The following is a 19,855-nucleotide window of genomic DNA, read 5'->3' as shown; positions in this document are numbered from 1 at the left end:
TTCGTTATAATTGCACGATGTTCAGCACCATTTGTGGCTCCTCAGGCACTGAACACAAGGCCGATACCAGAGATGGCAGGATTGTCGTATGTGGAGAGATTGGTTCAACTGGGCCTGTATTCACTGGAGTTTAGAAGAATGAGAGCGAATCTGATTGAAATTCTAACAGTTTGAGACAGACTAGATGCAGGGAGGATGTTTCCTCTGGTTGGGGAGCCTAGAACCAGTGGCCACAGTCTCAGGATACGGGGCAGGCCATTTAGAACTGAGATGAGGAAATATTTCTTCAATCAGAGGGTGATCAACCTGTGACATTCTTCACCACAGAAGGCTATGGAAGCTGGGTCACTGAGTATATTCAAGGAAGAAATTAATAATTTTTTGGATATTAGGGGCATCAAGGGGTATGGAGAGAAAGCGGGAATATGGTGTTGAGATAGAGGATCAGCCATAATCATATTGAATGGCGGAACAGGCTCGAAGGGCTGAATTGCCTACTCCTGCTCCTAGTTTCTATGAAGCACAACATGTCTAAATGCAGCAAGACCTGGATAATATCCGGGCTCAGGCTGGCAGGTGGCAAGTAACATTGGCGCTACACAAGTGCCAGGCAATGACCATCTCCACAAGAGAGAATTCAACCATCTCACCTTGACATTCAATGGTGTTAGCATCACTGAATCCCCCACTATCAACATCCTGGGGGGTTACCATTGACCAGAAACTGAACTGGCCTGGCCATATAAATACTGTGTCTACAAGTGCAGGTCAGAGGCTAGGAATCCTGCGGCGAGTAACTCACCTCCTGACTCCACAGAGCCTGTCCACAAGCCAGGCATGTGATGGAATGCTCTTCACTTGCCTGGATGAGTGCAGCTCCAACAACACTCAAGAAGCTTGACACCATCCAGGACAAAGCGGCCTGCTTGATTGGCACCCATTCCACAAATATTCACTCCCCCTACCACCAACGCACAGTGGCAGCAGTGTGTACCACCTGCAAGATGCACTGCAGAAACTCACCAAGGCTCTTTAGGCAGCACCTTCCAAACCCATGACTGATCTAAAAGGACAAGGGCAGCAGATACATGGGAACACCACCACCTGGAAGCTCCCCTCCATGCCACTCACCATCCTGACTTGGAAAAATATCACCATTCCTTCACTGTGTCTGGGCCAAAATCCTGGCGCTCCCTCCATAGCAGCACTGTGGGTGTATCTACATCACAGGGACTGCAGCGGTTCAAGAAGGCAGCTCACCACCATCACCTCAAGGGCAACTAGGGGTGGGCCATAAATGCTGGCCTAGCCAGCGACGCCCACATCCCGTAAATAAATGAATAAAAAAAGGACCTAAATCCACATAAAAATACTTCTTACCTACGTCCTGCCAGCCAGTTCTCATTCCAACTGAATAAGAGTACAAAATTGGGAAGCTTGGATAAATCTGTATGAAACAGGTGCTGCCTCAATTGGGGTACTGCATCCAGTTCTGGGCATCTTTTCATCCTAGGAATGGTGTGAAGACATTATAGCAGGTGCAGAAAAGATTCTCACGAATGGTTCCAGAGATGAGGACCTTCTGTACATAGATGGGTTGGAGAAGCTGAGGCTGTTCTTGGTGAAGAGAAGGCTGAGGAGATTTGATAAGAGGCATTCAAAATCATGAGGGGGTTTAACAGAGTAGATAGAGAGAAACTGTTCTCATTGGTGGAAGCACGAGGCACAGATTTAAGGCAGTTTTTAAAAAAAATCAATGATGACGTGAATAAAAACAATTGGATCATTATCTAAAAAAGAATTTGCAGGGTTACAATGAAAAGACAGGGGAGTGGCACTAGGTGAATTGCTCTTGTAGAGAATCAGCATGGACACACTATGCTGCAGCCCCAGAGAGTTTAATCCTGTGGAGAGAAATCTGCAGGAGAGAGGGAAAAGAAATCCAGGTATTGAATGGGTCAAATATATTGATACATCAAACTTAATTTCTTGTATCTTACGTAATACATTATCCATTACTTGATAGAATGCTTTTGTAATCAGCGAAACAACGTATGCACCCTCAACTCACTGAGCAATGCTGAGACAGCAGTAAAATGTTTAAATTGTAAAGTAGATTGACTAGTAATTATGTTCTTTCTAGTGATCATGTCATATATTTACATTTCCCTAGGGCTGTTGCTGCATACCTGCGTGCTTTGAGTCTGAGTCCTAATCACGCAGTTGTTCATGGAAACCTGGCTTGTGTCTATTATGAACAAGGGCTGATTGATCTAGCCATTGACACATACAGAAGAGCCATTGAACTGCAACCCCACTTTCCAGATGCCTACTGTAACCTGGCTAATGCACTGAAGGAGAAGGGAAATGTAAGCATTTGAAGGAATTTAGTGTTCCAGACTATGTATTTGTATGTAAACAATTTTAACAGTTCTGAATTCATAATTTAAGAGGTATGCAGTGTCCCTTATTGAACAGAAAAGACCCCTCCTGCCACTTGTGTGAAGAGCGAAGTAAATGAGGGTGTGACAATAACCTGGTGTTGCTGAGCAGAAATAGTTGAGTGAATACTGAGAAAAGAAACATGTGATATATGTTTGGAAAAATTAAATTATGAAGGCTGCAAGGTGAATGAATACATGGAAGCATATAGATAGGAAAACAATCCTTTGGTCTACACAAACTATTGCTTCTGCTTTTTGTGGGGTGAAAAGGGGCTACAGTAGTTTGTTGCTGATCTGAGCATTCTCTCCCTGGTAGGTTGCTGAAGCAGAGGAATGCTACAACACGGCACTGCGTCTCTGTCCCACACATGCGGACTCTCTCAACAACTTAGCTAATATTAAGAGGGAACAAGGGAACATTGAGGAGGCTGTACGACTGTACCGGAAAGCTCTAGAGGTGAGATGGCAGAGGAAGAACCCCTGTAGCTGAGGACCTGGTATAGTATTACACAAAATGCTGCCAGAATGACACTGACTGAAAAAAAATTTGATAAATGGTGTTGTGTTTGCATAATGTAAGGGTTTATATGTGGACTAACTTTTGATGGGCACTGGGCATTTTATGGTACATCGATGTAGAAATTCTTTACGTGCAAAGTCAGACAGTTAGTGTCAACAAGTTTTTGACTGTTAGTGACACCACAATTGAACCCGACCTTGCCCTCGTGTAATATCCACATGAATTCTACAGCTGAAATGACTAGAATAGGATTCAAAGCTAATCTAATTTAGAGAACTAGGACTAACTGTAGCAACCCATGTACTATCCTGACTGAGACCAGCAAAATCTACACAAACTGCATCAATCCAGGCCCTTTCCTTGTCTGACTCAATCATATGCCATCTTTACCAATTGATTCATAGAGAAGTAATTTTCTCCCTGAAACCCCATCCTCTTCAAAATGTAGGATATTGCAAGACATGGAATAGTTAAAAATACAGATTTAAAAGTGGGAAATCTATTATTTTATAAAGTCCTGTTTCAGACTTTTTCTGGAGAGTGTTGATTGACTGAAAGTGTATCGCAATCTTTTTACCCCAGATGTTTCAACATGTTGAAAGTTTTGTCTTTTAATTTTTTTGTTCTTGCTGAACTGCATCTATTTATAATCCATAGAATATTGGAGAATATGTAAATTAAAACTAAGTCATGTCTTTTTTTGATATTTTAGGTGTTTCCAGAATTTGCAGCTGCCCATTCGAACCTGGCCAGTGTGTTGCAGCAGCAGGGTAAACTGCAGGAGGCGTTAATGCACTATAAGGAGGCTATCCGGTAACCGTCCGCTTGTTTGCATGAGATACCCTGCGTAATACATCTAATATTAGTCCTATTCCAACAGTTAGCCGATTTAGTAGCAATTTTGTCGAGAGCTTGACTCTGAGTGAGATAAGTGTATAAAGGGTAGTGTGGGAGACCAGCCAGGAGTGTGTTGGAATAGTTGACTCTAGAGATAAAAGGTATGAATAGTTTCAGCAGCAGATGAGCTGAGATAGCGGTGAAGTTGGACAATGTTACAGAGGTGGAAATAGGTGGTCTTAGTAATGACATGAATATGAGTTTGGAAGCTCATCTTGGGATCAAACCTGCCACCAAGGTTGCACACAGAGTGGCTTAATCTTAGACTGTTGCTAGGGAATGGAGTTTTTAAACAGACATAAAAACAATGCCTTCAGTTTTCTCAATATTGGAGGAAATTTCTGCTCATCCAATACAGGATATCGGATAAGCAATCTGATAATTAAGCTATAGTGGAGAAGCCTGGTATGGTAGAGTTGCATGCCGTCAGCATATATGTGAAAATCACAAAGACATTTTATAAATACAGCATGTAAAGAAGTGTTACAATCTTGCTAAGGTGGATGCTAGTAAGGTAAAAATGTGACTAACAAGTGAGATTCATTCTTTAGTGAAGGAATTTTTCATCTCTGGTTCATCAACGTGTTTTGATTCAGGTAATGTGGAATATTATTGGGCCAGATAAAAACTATGAAAATGAACTTGGGTGAAGAAATATAAAAACAACTTAGTTTGCTTGATCACCATCTTCAGCAGTGTGAATGCACACATGGCCAATACGCTGGGGTATTCAGCAATATGAGCAAGATACTTGCTGTTCTTTGTAGTATCAGAAACAGCTTTGTGTCAGGAAGTCAGTTATTTGGAGGCTTTTAAGGTTTTGTTCGAAATGTGGAGTATATATCTCGGAAATTGGATACTTTTTCCTTTTGTAAAACACCATGTATCTTTATACTGATGTATTTTGTTTTAATAGTTTGTCTTATTTCAAATTTTCCCGCATCCTTTTCCATAGTTGGAAGCATGCTTTATGCTGACTTGTAGAATGACTGCTGTTCACATATAACTGATGTACGATTGCCATCTTTCCTTTTGACAGAATCAGTCCAACCTTTGCTGATGCTTACTCAAACATGGGGAACACACTCAAAGAAATGCAAGACGTACAGGGTGCCTTGCAGTGCTACACAAGAGCAATTCAGATAAATCCTGCATTTGCTGATGCTCACAGCAACCTGGCCTCAATCCATAAGGTAAGGACTTGTGATGTTTGAAGATTTTTTAAAAATTTATTCTGACCTAACTTGCACATTGAGGAAGTGATTCTCACAATTTACAAGCAAGTTAAGTGAATTTAAGCATGCAATTCTTGACGAGTATTTAAGTAGGTATTTTTTATTATTCATTTACGGGACGTGGGTGTTATGGCTAGGCCAGTATTTATTGCCCTTGAGAAGGTGCTGGTGAGTTGCCCCCTTGAACCGCTGCAGGCCCTATGGTGTTAGGGAAGGAGTTCCAGGATCTTGGCCCAGTGACAGTGAAGGAATGGCGATATAATTCCAAGTCAGGATGGTGAGTGGCTTGGAGGGGAACTTCCAGGTGGTGGTGTTTCCATGTGTCCGCTGCCCTAATCCTTCTAGATGGTATCAGTCGTAGGTTTGGAAAGTGCTGCCTAAGGAGCCTTGTTGAGTTTCTGCAATGCATCTTGTCGTTGGTACACATTGCTGCCACTGTTTTGTCAGTCCTGGAAGTAGTGAATATTTGTGGATGCGGTGCCTATCAAGCAGGCTGCTTTGCCCTGGACGGTGTCCAGCTTCTTGAGTGTTCTTGCAGCTGCACTCGTCCAGGCAGGTGGAGAGTGTTGCATACACACCTGACTTGTGCCTTGTAGATGGTGGACAGAATTTGGGGAGCCAGGAGGTGAATTACTCACCGCAGGATTCCTAACCTCTGACTTGCTTTTGTAGCCACAGTATTTATATGGCTAGTCCGGTTCAGTTTCTGGTCAATGGTAACCCCCAGGATGTTGACAGTGGAGGACTCAGCGACGTTAATGCCATTGAATGTAATGGGGTGATGGTAAGATTCTCTCTTGTTGGAGGTGGTCGTTGTGTGGCACGCAAATGTTACATGCCACTTGTCAGCCCAAGCCTGGATATTATCCAGGTCTTGCTGAATTTGGACATGGACTGCTTCAGTACCTGAGGAGTCATGAATGGTGCTGAACATTGAGCAATCATCAGCCAACATCCCCACTTCTGACATTAGGCTGGAAGGAAGGTCATTGATGAAGCATCTGAAGATAGTTGTGCTTAGGATACTACCCTGTGGAACTCCTGCAGTGATGTCCTGGAACTGAGATGGTTGACCTCCAACAACCACCTTCCTTTGTGCTAGGTATGACTCCAACCAGCGGAGAGTTTTCCCCCTGATTTCCATTGATACCAGTTTTGCTAGGGCTCTTTGATGCCACACTTGGTCAAATGTGGCCTTGATGTCAAGGGCAGTCACTGTCACCTCACCTCGGAAGTTCACCTCTTGTGCATGCTTGAATCAAGGCTATAATACGGTCAGAAGCTGAGTGACCCTGGCAGAACCCAAACTGAGCGTCCGTGAGTTGGTTATTGCTAAGCAAGTGCAGCTTGATAGCACTGTTGATGAACCCTTCCGTCACTTTACTGATGATGGAGAGTAGACTGATGGGGTGGTAATTGGTCGGGTTGGATTTGTGCTGCCTTTTGTGTACCGGACATACCTGGGCAGTTTTTTGCGTGGATGCCAGTGTTGTAGCTGTACTGGAACAGCTTGGCTAGGGGCTTGGGAAGCTCTGGAGCCCGTCTTCAGTAATATTGCTGAAAATGTTGTCAGAGCCCATAGCTTTGCCTTCAGCCGTTTCTTGATATCACATGGAGTGAATCAAATTGGCTGAAGACTGGCATTTGTGATGCTGTGGACCCCCAGAGGAGGCCGAGATGGATCATCCACTCGGCACTTCCGGCAGAAGATTGTTGCGAATGCTTCAGCCTTATCTTTTTCACTGATGTGCTGGGCTCCTGCATCATTAAGGATGGGGATATTTGTGGGGCCTCCTCCAGTGAGTTGTTTAATTGTCCACCACTATTCACGACTAGATGTGGCAGGACTGCAGATCTTAGAGCTGATTCGTTGGTTGTGGAATTGCTTAGCTCTGTCTATCACTTGCTGCTGATGTTGTTAGGCACGCAAGTAGTCCTGTGTTGTAAGTTCCATCAGGTTGACACCTCATTTTTAGGTGTGCCTGGTGCTGTTCCTGACATTGCCTCCTGCACTCCGTTGAATTAGGGTTGATCGCCTGGCTTGGTGATCATGGTAGAGTGGGGGATATGCTGGGCCATGAGGTTACAGATTGTGGTTGAGTTCATTTCTGCTGCTGCTGATGGCCCAAAGCGCCTCATGGTTGCCCACTCTTGAGTTGTTGGATCTGTTTGAAATCTACCTCATTGAGCATGGTGATAGTGCCACCCAACATGATGGAGGGTATCCTCAATATGAAGATGGGACTTCACCTCCACAAGGACAGTGCGGTGGTCACTCCTCCTGATACTGTCATGGACAGATGCATCTGCAGCAGGCAGGTTAGTGAATGTGGTCATGTATGCTTTTTCCTCTTATTGGTCCCCTCAGTACCTGCAGTGGACCCAGTCTAGCAGCTATGTCCTTTCGGACTCGGGCAGCTCAGTCTGTGGTGGTGCTAACGAGCCAGTCTTGGTGATGGACATTGCAGTCCCCCTCCCAGGCTACATTCTGCGTCCTTGCTACCCTCAGTGCTTCCTCCAAGTGGTGTTCAACATGATGAGTGATTCATCAGCTGAGGGGGTGGGTGCGGGGGGATAAACGGCACGTGGTAATCAGCAGGAGGTTTCCTTGCCCTTGTTTGACCTGATGCCATGAGACTTCATGGGGTCTGGAGTTGATGTTGAGGACTCTCAAGGCAACTCCTTCCCAACTGTATAGCACTGTGCAGCCACTTCTGCTGGATTGGTCCTGCCAGTGGGACAGGACATGCCTAGGGATGATGATGGTGTCGTCTGGGACATGATCTGTAAGGTATGATTCTATGAGTGTGACTGTGTCACGCTGTTGTTTGAATAGTCTGTGACTCTCCCAATTTTGGCACAAGCCCTCGGATGTTAGTAAGGAGGACTTTGCAGAGTCAACAGGGCTGGGTTTGCCTTTGTTGTTTCCGGTGCCTAGGTCGATGCTGGGTGGTCTGGTTTCATTCATTCCTTTTACTGACTGACTGAGCAGCTTGCTAGGCCATTTCAGAGGGCATTAAGAGTCAACCACATTACTGCAGATCCGGAGTCACGTCTAGGCCAGAATAGGTGAGAACGGCAGATTTCCTTCCCTGAAGGGCATTAGTGAACCAGATGGGTTTTTATAACATCGACGGTGGTTTCATGGTCATCATTAGACTTTTGATTCCAGATTTTTATTGAATTCAAATGCCACGATCTACCATGGTGGAATTCGAACCCTGGTCTCCAGAGCCTTGCCCTGGGTCTCTGGATTAAAAGTCCAGTGACAATACCACTATGCCACTATCTCCCCAGGTAGAGTTGTATTAGTCTTATTGATTATTCTTGGGTTGAAATTGTAATGCCATCCTGTAGGGATTAAAACACAAATTTATTTCTTTGTTGCAGGATTCAGGAAATATTCCAGAAGCTATTGCTTCCTACAGGACTGCCTTAAAGCTAAAGCCAGACTTCCCAGATGCCTATTGTAATCTGGCGCACTGCTTGCAGGTAACTGACATCCCATGAGCTAGGTGCACTTGCTCCAGTGGAACAGAACTCGGCCTTTTACATGAACAGTGATGAGGAGTGCTTAGCTTTTTACACGAACAGTGATGAGGAGGGCTTAGCTTTTTATACAGATGACACTATGAACATCTTGCACTGAACAGAATTCCTTTGGGTTACAATTGCTTCTGCCATTAACTTTTTTTCCTAATAGAATTATACCCTAAAACTGAGTATCTCGTACTGCTTTGTTCTGTTTGGTTGCGCAAAACGTGCGTTGTCTTTGCAGCACAGAAACAGACCACTTTGACAATGGGTCTGCACAGTATTCGCCATGTGAGCCTCCTCCCCCCATTCTTTATCAAACCTCAGCAACATATCCTTCTCGTCCTTTCTGCCGTGTGTTTATCTGGCTTTCCCTTCAACACAACTATATCAGTTACCTCTACTATTATAGTTGCTTCTGCATTCTAACTATTTGTTTTATTGTGTTCAGTGGGGGTCAGGTTAAACTGCAACACAACCACTATTGCGCAGCTGGAAACATTAAATAGAAGTTGTTATTATCCCTAGCTGAAGCTACCACTGGACAAACCTGATCCCAGGGTGGAACCCAACTTGATCGATCCTAACTTTTATTTGTTTGTTTAGATACATGGAGAGGGGCTACTGAACAGAGTCACCGGAGTCAGTTAATGAACTTCTGACAAAAGTATAAAACGTTTATTAAACAAGAAAAGATGAACTATATTACAGTACCCCTTCATCCACAATTATACCTTTACAGATGTATGCAGATTTGTAAGGATAACACTAGTTACAAAAGCTACCTAATACTCTAATGTTCACAGCAAATACGCAGTCTATGTAAACCAATTGGCAAGCAGTGGTCAGGCACAGCACACTCTGAAACCAAGTGGGAGATGCCACCTCAACCAGATGCTGTGGATCTCTCCTCAGCCGCCCCCAGACGCTTTTCACACCATGAGCCAATCAGTTTGACTGAACTCCGTCTTTCACAATTGGGTTTCCGATCTCCGCTTTCCAAGAATTTGCCTTGGAATTTTCTCCCAAACTGACGTGCTCAGACGCCTTCAGCAAGGGTTCACCTCTAGAGTTTTGAATTCTCCTTTAGATGTTCCTCTCCCCGGGTCACCACATGCATTCAAGCTGTCTTCCATGCACTCGCTCTCGCTGACTCAGCCGTCAACAGTACACCGCTGCATCACATGCCCATAGCAAAGAGACACCGACTGTCAGCCATCTCTTTGGACCTTCTTGCCTCTTGCATGCTGTTGCCCCTTTAAACCTGCTTTCTGCAGCTTTTGTCTCTTTAAATATGAAGCTTGGAGCCTTTCTCTCTGCCCCTCACTCTTAACTTCACTTAACGGGACTGTTTTCAGGTTCCTGTCCTCCTTTTGACTGGAAGGTCTTTTTGGGACTTTCTCCTGTCCCACTCCCCTGGATTTGGGGATTTTCTTCTTTAGCTTGGGACTTGCTATCTGTTCCTTTTGCTCCAGTCTCTCTCTGGCAGCTACTTTCAACCAATTTTAGCTTGGGACTGGCTATCTGTCATTTCTATGTGGCTTCTGTTTGGCAGCTGTCTTCAAACTGTACTCAAAACTGCTGTTTCTTAGTTTTCCTGCTGTGTGTCTCTGTGGGAGGGACCTGCCTCTCTGGACCTGCCTCTCTGGACCTGCCTCTCTGGACCTGCCTCTCTGGACCTCTGTGGCTAGGCAACAGCACTTTGTTTTCTACTTTTGTTTGTTTAACTTAGCTACAACAATCGTAAAACACTCATTAGAAATGCAGGCACCTTGTTAAAGTGAAACTAAAACTCAATTTGACCTTTTCTTAACACACCAATACAGAAATACAAATCCAACTTAAACATTAAAGCTAAAACTCATTCCTAACACCTACAAATACAACATAACTTCTTTAAACTATCTCTATTTCCTAACAGAATAAAGCACACATGGAGAGGCAATTTAAATAAAGATACAATTTTAAAAGGGGTGCAAGACCAGAGGGATCTGGGTGTACACGTGCATAAGTCATTGAAGTGGCAGGACAGGTTAAGAGAGTGGTTAATAAAACATACAGCATCCTAAGCTTTAATAATAGGGGCATAAGGGTACAGGAACAAGGAGGTTATGTTAAACTTGTATAAAACACTGGTTTGGCTTTAACTGGAGTATTATGTCTACTTCTGGGAAACATGTGAAGGCATTTGAGAGGGTGCAGAAAAGATTCTCAAGAATTGTTCGAGGGATGAGGAACTTCACTTGCATAGATTGGAGAAGTTGGGACTGTTCTCTGTGGAGAGAAGGTTGAAAGGAGATTTGATAAAGGTACCTTGAGGTTTGAGGGGTTCTGGACAGAGTTGATATAGAAAAACTGTTTTCACTGGTGGAAGGATCGAGAACGAGAGGTAAGTGATTCTTTTGTCAATGGTGACATGAGAAACATTTTCACACAGCCAGTGGTTAAGATCTGGAATGCACTGCCTGATAGTGTGGTGGAGGAAGTTCAAGAGGGAGTTGGATTCTAATCTGAAAAGGAAGAATGTGCAGGGTTATGGGGAGAAGGTGGGGAATGGCACTAGGTGAATTTGGAGAGCTGGCGCAGACACAACAGTCTGAAAGTCTTCCTTCTGTGCTGTAACAATTCTGAGTTGACTTGACCAGCCAAGCACTGTAATTGCTCTGTCTGTTTTAGATTTGGCATCATCTTTTTGTGGGACCTAGTATGATTGAAAAGGATGGGACTAACACTCAATTGATTTAAAGTTATTCTAAACCTACTCTGCTTAATATTTAAATCAATATATTTAATATGTTTTATTCACAAATCTGACTCTGAATTCTAAATTTTACCATAAATTATGAAGATGCCTGAATGTTTTATTGGTATTATCATGCAAAACATTGAGAGTTCAGTTTCTAGTTGAACACAACCTACTTTTAACAAGACAGTTCTCACCCTGAAAAATATCACACCAGCAGGCCCATAGATGTATTTGTTTAGTTTCCAGTTTTCCTTCTGCATCTGTTGCCTCTTTGGCCAGTTTTAGAAACACTCCTCTCTGAAAAGTATTGCCCTGAAGAAATGATAATTGATTAACACTCCCATGAATGTGTGGCCATAGAGCTAAACAGATTTTCAAGATTACTTTTCCTGTTGTGCAAGAGTCCACTCTAACATCGATCACCCAGTTGCTCTTCAAAACCCTTGGCAACTAGCCTCATTTTAGCCTTAGTTCCATCTGCATGGATTTTTTTTTAGTACCAATCCACCTGTGTGACAAAGCTAGTTGCTTCTTATCTGGTAACTCAGAATAAACTGAATTCTCTCCGATTATTCAGTTTCCTTTGTTTGCCTTTCTTTAATTTATCCTAGTTTATCCACATTTAATGACAGCCCCCAAAACTTCTCAATCATGAGGAATTGTGTTTCTAGCCCTGTTCCAAGACTGTTCTGTCTTCATTTCATTGTCTAATCTATTCAAGCTACGGCCTTTACTTGCACTTTTATTTCTGTTGGGACTGATGGTGTAATATCTTCACTTGTGCATCCACGGTCAGTACTTGCACTGCACTTTTTTTACTTCACGCTCTTTCACCCTATTCTGCCAGTCCATGGACTTTTCTTAAAAACAAAAAGCTAAAAGCTACTGCGGATGCTGGAAATCCAAAACAAAATAAAAACAGAATTACCTGGAAAAACTCAGCAAGTCTGGCAGCATCGGCGGAGAAGAAATCAGTCAACGTTTCGAGCCCTCATGGCCCTTCAGCAGAACTGAAGCATAGTTTCAACAAGGGAGAAATATAAATTGGTTTAAGGTGGGTGGGGGGGAAGAGACACATTGAGGGTGTGGTGTGAGCAGATAATCAAAAGATGTCAGAGACAAAAGGGTCAAAGAGGTGTTGAAGGTGGTGGTCTTTGTCTGAGAAAAGTGCTAATTAAGAATGCAAGACAGGATATTCAAAGTACAGCTCTAGTGGGGGTGGGGTGGAAAGACTAAAGGTTTTAGTTTTAGATTTAAAAATAATGGAAATAGGTGGGGAAAGAAGAATCTATATAAATTATTGAAAAAAAGGCGGGTGGGGGGGGGAAAAGAAACGGGGTGGGGATGGGGGGAGGGGGGTTTAAGATCTAAAGTTGTTGAATTCAATATTCAGCCCAGAAGGCTGTAAAGTGCCTAGTCGGAAGATGAGGTGCTGTTCCTCCAGTTTGCGTTGGGCTTCACTGGAACAATGCAGCAAGCCAAGGACAGACATGTGGGCAAGAGAACAGGGTGGAGTGTTAAAATGGCAAGCGACAGGGAGGTTTGGGTCTTTCTTGCGGACAGACCGCAGGTGTTCCGCAAAACGGTCGCCCAGTTTGCGTTTGGTCTCTCCAATGTAGAGGAGACCGCATTGGGAGCAACGAATGCAGTAGACTAAGTTAGGGGAAATGCAAGTGAAATGCTGCTTCACTTGAAAGGAGTGTTTGGGCCCTTGGACGGTGAGGAGAGAGGAAGTGAAGGGGCAGGTGTTGCATCTTCTGCGTGGGCATGGGGAGGTGCCATAAGTGGGGGTTGAGGAGTAGGGGGTGATGGAGGAGTGGACCAGGGTGTCCCGTAGGGATCGTTCCCTCCGGGACACCCTGGTCCACTCCTCCATCACCCCCTACTCCTCAACCCCCACTTATGGCACCTCCCCATGCCCACGCAGAAGATGCAACACCTGCCCCTTCACTTCCTCTCTCCTCACCATCCAAGGGCCCAAACACTCCTTTCAAGTGAAGCAGCATTTCACTTGCATTTCCCCTAACTTAGTCTACTGCATTCGTTGCTCCCAATGCGGTCTCCTCTACATTGGAGAGACCAAACGCAAACTGGGCGACCGTTTTGCGGAACACCTGCGGTCTGTCCGCAAGAAAGACCCAAACCTCCCTGTCGCTTGCCATTTTAACACTCCACCCTGTTCTCTTGCCCACATGTCTGTCCTTGGCTTGCTGCATTGTTCCAGTGAAGCCCAACGCAAACTGGAGGAACAGCACCTCATCTTCCGACTAGGCACTTTACAGCCTTCTGGGCTGAATATTGAATTCAACAACTTTAGATCTTAAACCCCCCTCCCCCCATCCCCACCCCGTTTCTTTTCCCCCCCCCACCCGCCTTTTTTTCAATAATTTATATAGATTCTTCTTTCCCCACCTATTTCCATTATTTTTAAATCTAAAACTAAAACCTTTAGTCTTTCCACCCCACCCCCACTAGAGCTGTACTTTGAATATCCTGTCTTGCATTCTTAATTAGCACTTTTCTCAGACAAAGACCACCACCTTCAACACCTCTTTGACCCTTTTGTCTCTGACATCTTTTGATTATCTGCTCACACCACACCCTCAATGTGTCTCTTCCCCCCCACCCACCTTAAACCAATTTATATTTCTCCCTTGTTGAAACTATGCTTCAGTTCTGCTGAAGGGCCATGAGGGCTCGAAACGTTGACTGATTTCTTCTCCGCCGATGCTGCCAGACTTGCTGAGTTTTTCCAGGTAATTCTGTTTTTATTTTGTCATGGACTTTTCTTCTTGGCCATCAGCCTGAACATTAATCCAATATTCAAACTTGCCAGTAGCTTTTCCTGCCTCACAACTGTTCTGTCTCTTCCCCCACCACCCCCTCCTCCACTCCGCCCCATAGAATATATATCACCTGAGTACCCACTCTGTGCTTTTATGTGGATATACCTCTGTCCTGTTTGACATGAATACCATTACTGCTATAACACACATTTCTTGTATGTATAAATAGTTTTGCAAAATTACTTCCCAAAAGTAAGCAACCCCTGTCAAAAACATTTTCTGAATTCTTGCCCATTGAGATGATGGATAGTGGTGCAAAGGAATGGAACTCTATTATAGGTACTAAATCCGAAGGTTTAGGAAACATTCAATTTCTAAGCTTAATGGAGGGTTTTGAATTTTTCTAATATCTTGCACTGTCCATGTTAAACGGCTTGTTCACTGCAGCCTTTCCCAATCATAGTCGCTTAACCTTTTTTTCATAACTTTGTCCCCTATGGCGTGGAATCGTCTACGCCACTCTTTGAGGCTTTCGATGCAGTGTCCCACAACGGACTTGAAGTTATAGCTTGTGGAATAAAAGGGACAGTAGCAACGTGGATACAAAATTGGTTGAGCAATAGGAAACAGCGAGTAATGGTTAATGGTTATTTTGGACTGGAGGAAGGTTTGCGGTGGAGTTCCCCAGAGGTCTGTATTGGGACCCTTGCTTTTCCTGATATATATTAATGATCCAGATCTTGGTGTGCAGGGGACAGTTTCAAAGTTTGTGGATGATACAAATTCGGAAGCATTGTAAACTGAGGAGGAGGAGTGTAGAGCTTCAAAAGGACATAGACAAGTTGGTAGAATGGGCACATAGGTGGCGGATGAACTTCAATGCAGAGAAGTGTGAGGTGATTCATTTTGATAGGAAGAACATGAAGAGACAATATAAAATAAGGTACAATTCTTAAGGGTGTGCAGGAGCATTGGGCCTGGGTGTATATGTGTATAAGTCATTAAAGGTGGCAAGACAGGTGGAGAGAGCAGTTAATAAAGCATACAGTATCCTGGGTTTTATTAATAGGGGTATAGAGTACAAGACAAGGAGGTTATGCTGAGATAAAAGCAAAGAACTGCGGATGCTGGAAATCCAAAACAAAAATACCTGGAAAAACTCAGCAGGTCTGACAGCATCTGCGGAGAGGAACACAGTTAATGTTTCGAGTCCGTATGACTCTTCAACAGTACTGTTGAAGAGTCATACGGACTCGAAACATTAACTGTGTTACTCTCCGCAGATGCTGTCAGACCTGCTGAGTTTTTCCAGGTATTTTTGTTTTTGTTAAGGAGGTTATGCTGAACTTGTATAGGCCACCAGTTAGAGTCAGCTGGACTATTGTGTACAGTTCTGGGCACCACACTATAGGAAGAATGTGAATGCATTGGAGAGAGTGCAGAAGGGGTTTACAGAAATGGTTCCAGGGATGAGAAACTTCAGTTATGAAGATAGATTATGAAGTTGGGACTATTCTCCTTGGGAAGGAGAAGGCTAGGAGGAGATTTGATAGAGGTGTTCAAAATCTTGAGGGGGCTGGACAGAGTAGATAGGGAGTAAAAGGATCAAAAACGAGAGGGCACAGATTTAAAGTGATTTGCAAAAGAAACAAATGTGATGTGAGAGAGAACATTTTCACACAGTGAGTGGTTCGGGTCCAGAAGGCACTGCCTGGAAGTGTGGTGGAGGCAGGTTCAATCGAGGCATTCAAGAAGGCATTAGATGATTATTTAAAGAGAAACAATGTGCGGGGTTATGGGGAAAAGGCAGGAGAATGGCACTGATGAGTCATAATGCTCATTTGGAGAGCCGGTGTAGACGTGATGGGCCGAGTGGCCCCCTTTTTGCACCGTAACAATTCTGTGATTTTTCTAATGCATCATTCTCTTGCAGTAGTTTGACGAAAACTATATGCTGTCCTCCATGATGGATTGGTTCAGTGCCTGTGCAGCTTATCTTCTTTCAGGATTCAATATGGTTGAAAGTAGCACATTTCAGACTGCACACTCTGCAGTATCCCTCAAATGTAAGCCAGTCCACAATTTGTCTTTATGCTCACTGCTTCCCACTGCTTTCAGGGTTTGATCAGTGTTCGCTTTGGCCTAACAATTTGCTTCATCCCAGCCTCAAAACAATGACTATTTACACATATGTGTATCATACTTTTCTATTTCCCATACTAGACATTTTGTGGCTTTCTAAGTTAGTGACAATTTTTATCTGAAGTATCAAGTCTACTAAAATCCCTATTGCTAATAAAACATTGAACTAATAGCCCAGTCAATACAGTTGAGACTTTTGTGATGCTGAGACAAGGACCAGCAATTTTGGAAAAGGCATTACTGGCATACATGGGAAAGCTGTTAGGTTTGTCTGTCCACATCGGATCAAATGACAAATTCAATGAAAGAAGATCTTATGAAAACAATCTGGGTTGGTTTTGATGCTCCCCTAGCCTTTATTTGAATTGAACATACTTTGGAACAGCAGTTAAAGTGAACTGAATGCCAAAGTAATAAAATATCAGTGGTTAACTTGACACCTTGTATAAAATGCTCTTGCAGTAGCATTATTTTACAGAAAAAAAGCATGCCTCCAAGGTAAACTAATATAGAACAAAGGATCAAATTGATGACTGCTAAATTGCTTGAGTTGGCTTTATTAGGGAGGTTCTTCCTGGGCACAAGCTAAGGTGGTGAGAGTTGCCTTCCTTATTTGCATTCATTTCATAATTCAGAACGCATATGTCAGTTTGTTGTCAAATATAAAAATACACTTGAAACATTCTGTTGTCTCTAGATTGTATGTGATTGGACAGATTATGATGAGCGGATGAAGAAATTGGTCAGTATCGTAGCTGACCAACTGGAGAAAAATCGACTGCCATCTGTGCACCCACACCACAGCATGCTGTACCCGCTGTCCCATGCCTTCCGTAAAGCTATTGCTGAGAGACATGGAAATCTCTGTCTTGACAAGGTAGCATATATTTATATATTGCGTAATGTAATTTTGCATGTCACAACTTATCTTCTATCTCGTACACCGCAGAAGTTTCTTCAGAATACCCTAATGTCACAAAATAAGTTTACTCAATCTTTGAAAGTGCTGCCTGGTAACAAGAATATGGTTTCAACACATCTGATTACTCTGGTGTAGAGATCCATTTTTCTCTTATTTCTATTTGTGCGTTTGTGTGTGTTGTGTCTCTGTCTTTATATTTCTCTCATCTCTTTCCCCATAACAACTTTGAGCAAAAGCAGAATTATCAGCTTGCTTCTGGAGTAGTAATCTCACCTTTGAGGCAGAAGGTTGTTGCCTCAAGCCACTGTAGTTAATGCAGTAACAATAAGAAGGACAGGATGCCAAGAACCATCATAGGTGATTAACTGCCTACTTTAAACTTAAATACACTTTACTGTATAATTTTCTGCTTTTTAAATAAATGATTTTGCTTAATTAAAGCAATCCCCTTTACTGAACTTGGTGATTTTATTTTTCAGCCTTTGTAGGGACAATAGTTCTTTCTTTAAAAACTCACTGATGGAATAAGATATTTGACACACAATGTTGAAATTGATAGGAGAGCTTGAGCCAACATTGCCTTGCTGTGCTAAATTCATTCCAATTTATTAAGTTGCATTCAGTTTTTTTGGAGAAGCCTTTCTGGCAGTGTTACAAAGTTTTTAGAATTGGGCAGAAGGGTATAGTTTTGAAAACTGATATGAAGATTAACAAGGAGACATTAAATGACATTTGAGTTAAATTCTGAACAGCAAAGGTATGTATATGTGGTAGCAGTGGCGGTGCTCTCCTTATGAGACTGGGTTGGCTTATTATTTTATGAACTTTATCTTCTCCCTTCCCCAAAAGAATGAAAATAACATTAGAAATAGGAGCAGGAGGAGGCCACAGATCCCCTTGAGTCAATTCTGCCACTCAATAAGATTATGGCTGATTCTTCACCTTGACTCCACTTTCCAGCCCTATCCCTTAAATCCCTTTGAGACCAAAAATCTATTGATCTCAGCCTTGAATGTACTGAAGGAGTGAGTACCCTCAGCACTCTGGAGTGGAGAATTCCAAGATTCACAACCTTTTGAGTGAAATTTCTTTTCCTCATTTCAGTCTGAAATGGCCACCACATTACCGTGAGACAATTTCCCCAGTGTTGTAGATGCTCCAGCCAGAGGAGGCAGTCTCAGCAACTTCCCTGTTGAGCCTGCTTAGGATCTTCTGTTTCAATGAGATCACCTTTCATTCATCTAAACTCCACAGTACAACCTCATTCTTCTCAAAGTCTGCTCATAGGACAACTCCATCATCCCAGGAATCAATCGAGCAATCCTTCATAGCACCTCGTCCAGTGTAAGTATATCATTCAGTGGGTACAGTGACTAAAACTGCACGCATTACTGCAGATGTGGACTTGACAAAATCCTGTTCAATTGCAGCAAGACTTCCATTCTCTTGTACTCCAGCCTCATTGCAATAAATGCCAACATACCCATTGCCTTCCTATTTGTTTGCTGTACCTACATGGTACATTCCTGTTTGTGTTGCTTGTACTAGGTCACCTAAACCCCTCTTATCATCAACATTTGATAGTTCCTCAACATTTAAAAAAAAATTGTTTGTCTGTTCTTTCTAACCAAAGGCAAATGGCATGTTGGCCTTCAAAGCGAGAGGATTCGAGTACAGGGGCAGCGATGTCTTGCTGCAATTATACAGGGCCATGGTGAGACCACACCTGGAATATTGTGTGCAGTTTTGGTCTCCTTATCTGAGGAAGGATGTTCTTGCTATAGAGGGAGTGCAGCGAAGGTTTACCAGATTGATTCCTGGGATGGCGGGACTGACATACGAGGAGAGGTTGAGTCGGTTAGGATTATATTTGCCGGATCTCAGAAACCTATAAAATTCTAACAGGACTAGACAGAGTAGATGCAAGAAGGATGTTCCCGATGGTGGGAGAGTCCAGAACCAGGGGTCACAGTCTGAGGATATGGGGTAGACCATATGAGATGAGGAGAAGTTTCTTCACCCAGAGAGTGGTGAGCCTGTGGAATTCACTACCACAGAAAGTAGTTGAGGCCAAAACATTGTATATTTTCAAGAAGGGGTTAGATATAGCTCGTGGGGTGAAAGGGATCAAAGGATATGGGGAAAAAGTGGGAGCAGGCTATTGAGTTGGGTGATCAGCCATGATCATAATGAATGGCGGAGCAGGCTTGAAGGGCCAAATGGTCTACTCCTCCTAGTTTCTATGTTTCTATATTATGTTTCTGTTCTTTCTAACCAAATGAGTAATCGTATACTCAATCTGCCACTGTTTTGCTCACTCGCTTAAACCGTCTATATCCCTTTGCAGATTCTTCCTCTGCACAGCCTACTTTCCCACCTATCATCAGCAAACTTGGATATGATACACTTGGCTGCTTCATCGAAGTCATGAATATAGATTACAAATAGCTAAGGCCAAAGCACTGATCCTTGAGGCACACCACTAGTGACAACCTGCTGTTAACTCATTCTAGAGCCAGATGAAGTAGGAAACCAGATGCCAATATTTTTACTCAATTGTACATTTATTTACGGATTGCAGAATTACAACCGTCTGGCTCCTTCCTAAACAACACAGTGTCCCCAGCAG

At 43.2% G+C, this 19,855-nt stretch overlaps 1 protein-coding gene across 3 annotated transcripts in view; it reads left to right on the top strand.

Moving 5' to 3' along the window:
• The window catches only part of LOC144683703 (UDP-N-acetylglucosamine--peptide N-acetylglucosaminyltransferase 110 kDa subunit), an 87,911-nt gene that overhangs the window by 28,983 nt on the left and 39,073 nt on the right, over positions 1-19,855 (top strand). For all 3 annotated transcript variants that reach the window (XM_078546994.1, XM_078546995.1, XM_078546996.1), the window contains 6 exons: positions 2,174-2,369; positions 2,761-2,901; positions 3,677-3,777; positions 4,901-5,054; positions 8,487-8,588; positions 17,002-17,181. In XM_078546994.1, the coding sequence (XP_078403120.1) occupies positions 2,174-2,369; positions 2,761-2,901; positions 3,677-3,777; positions 4,901-5,054; positions 8,487-8,588; positions 17,002-17,181 (874 nt within the window). The remainder of the gene's footprint in view (positions 1-2,173; positions 2,370-2,760; positions 2,902-3,676; positions 3,778-4,900; positions 5,055-8,486; positions 8,589-17,001; positions 17,182-19,855) is intronic.

This window comes from Cetorhinus maximus, chromosome 8, assembly GCF_964194155.1.
Source record: "Cetorhinus maximus chromosome 8, sCetMax3.hap1.1, whole genome shotgun sequence".
NCBI classification, from domain to species: domain Eukaryota; kingdom Metazoa; phylum Chordata; class Chondrichthyes; order Lamniformes; family Cetorhinidae; genus Cetorhinus; species Cetorhinus maximus.
Note: the sequence above shows the minus strand (reverse complement) of the source record. Positions and strands in the feature narration are given on the sequence as shown.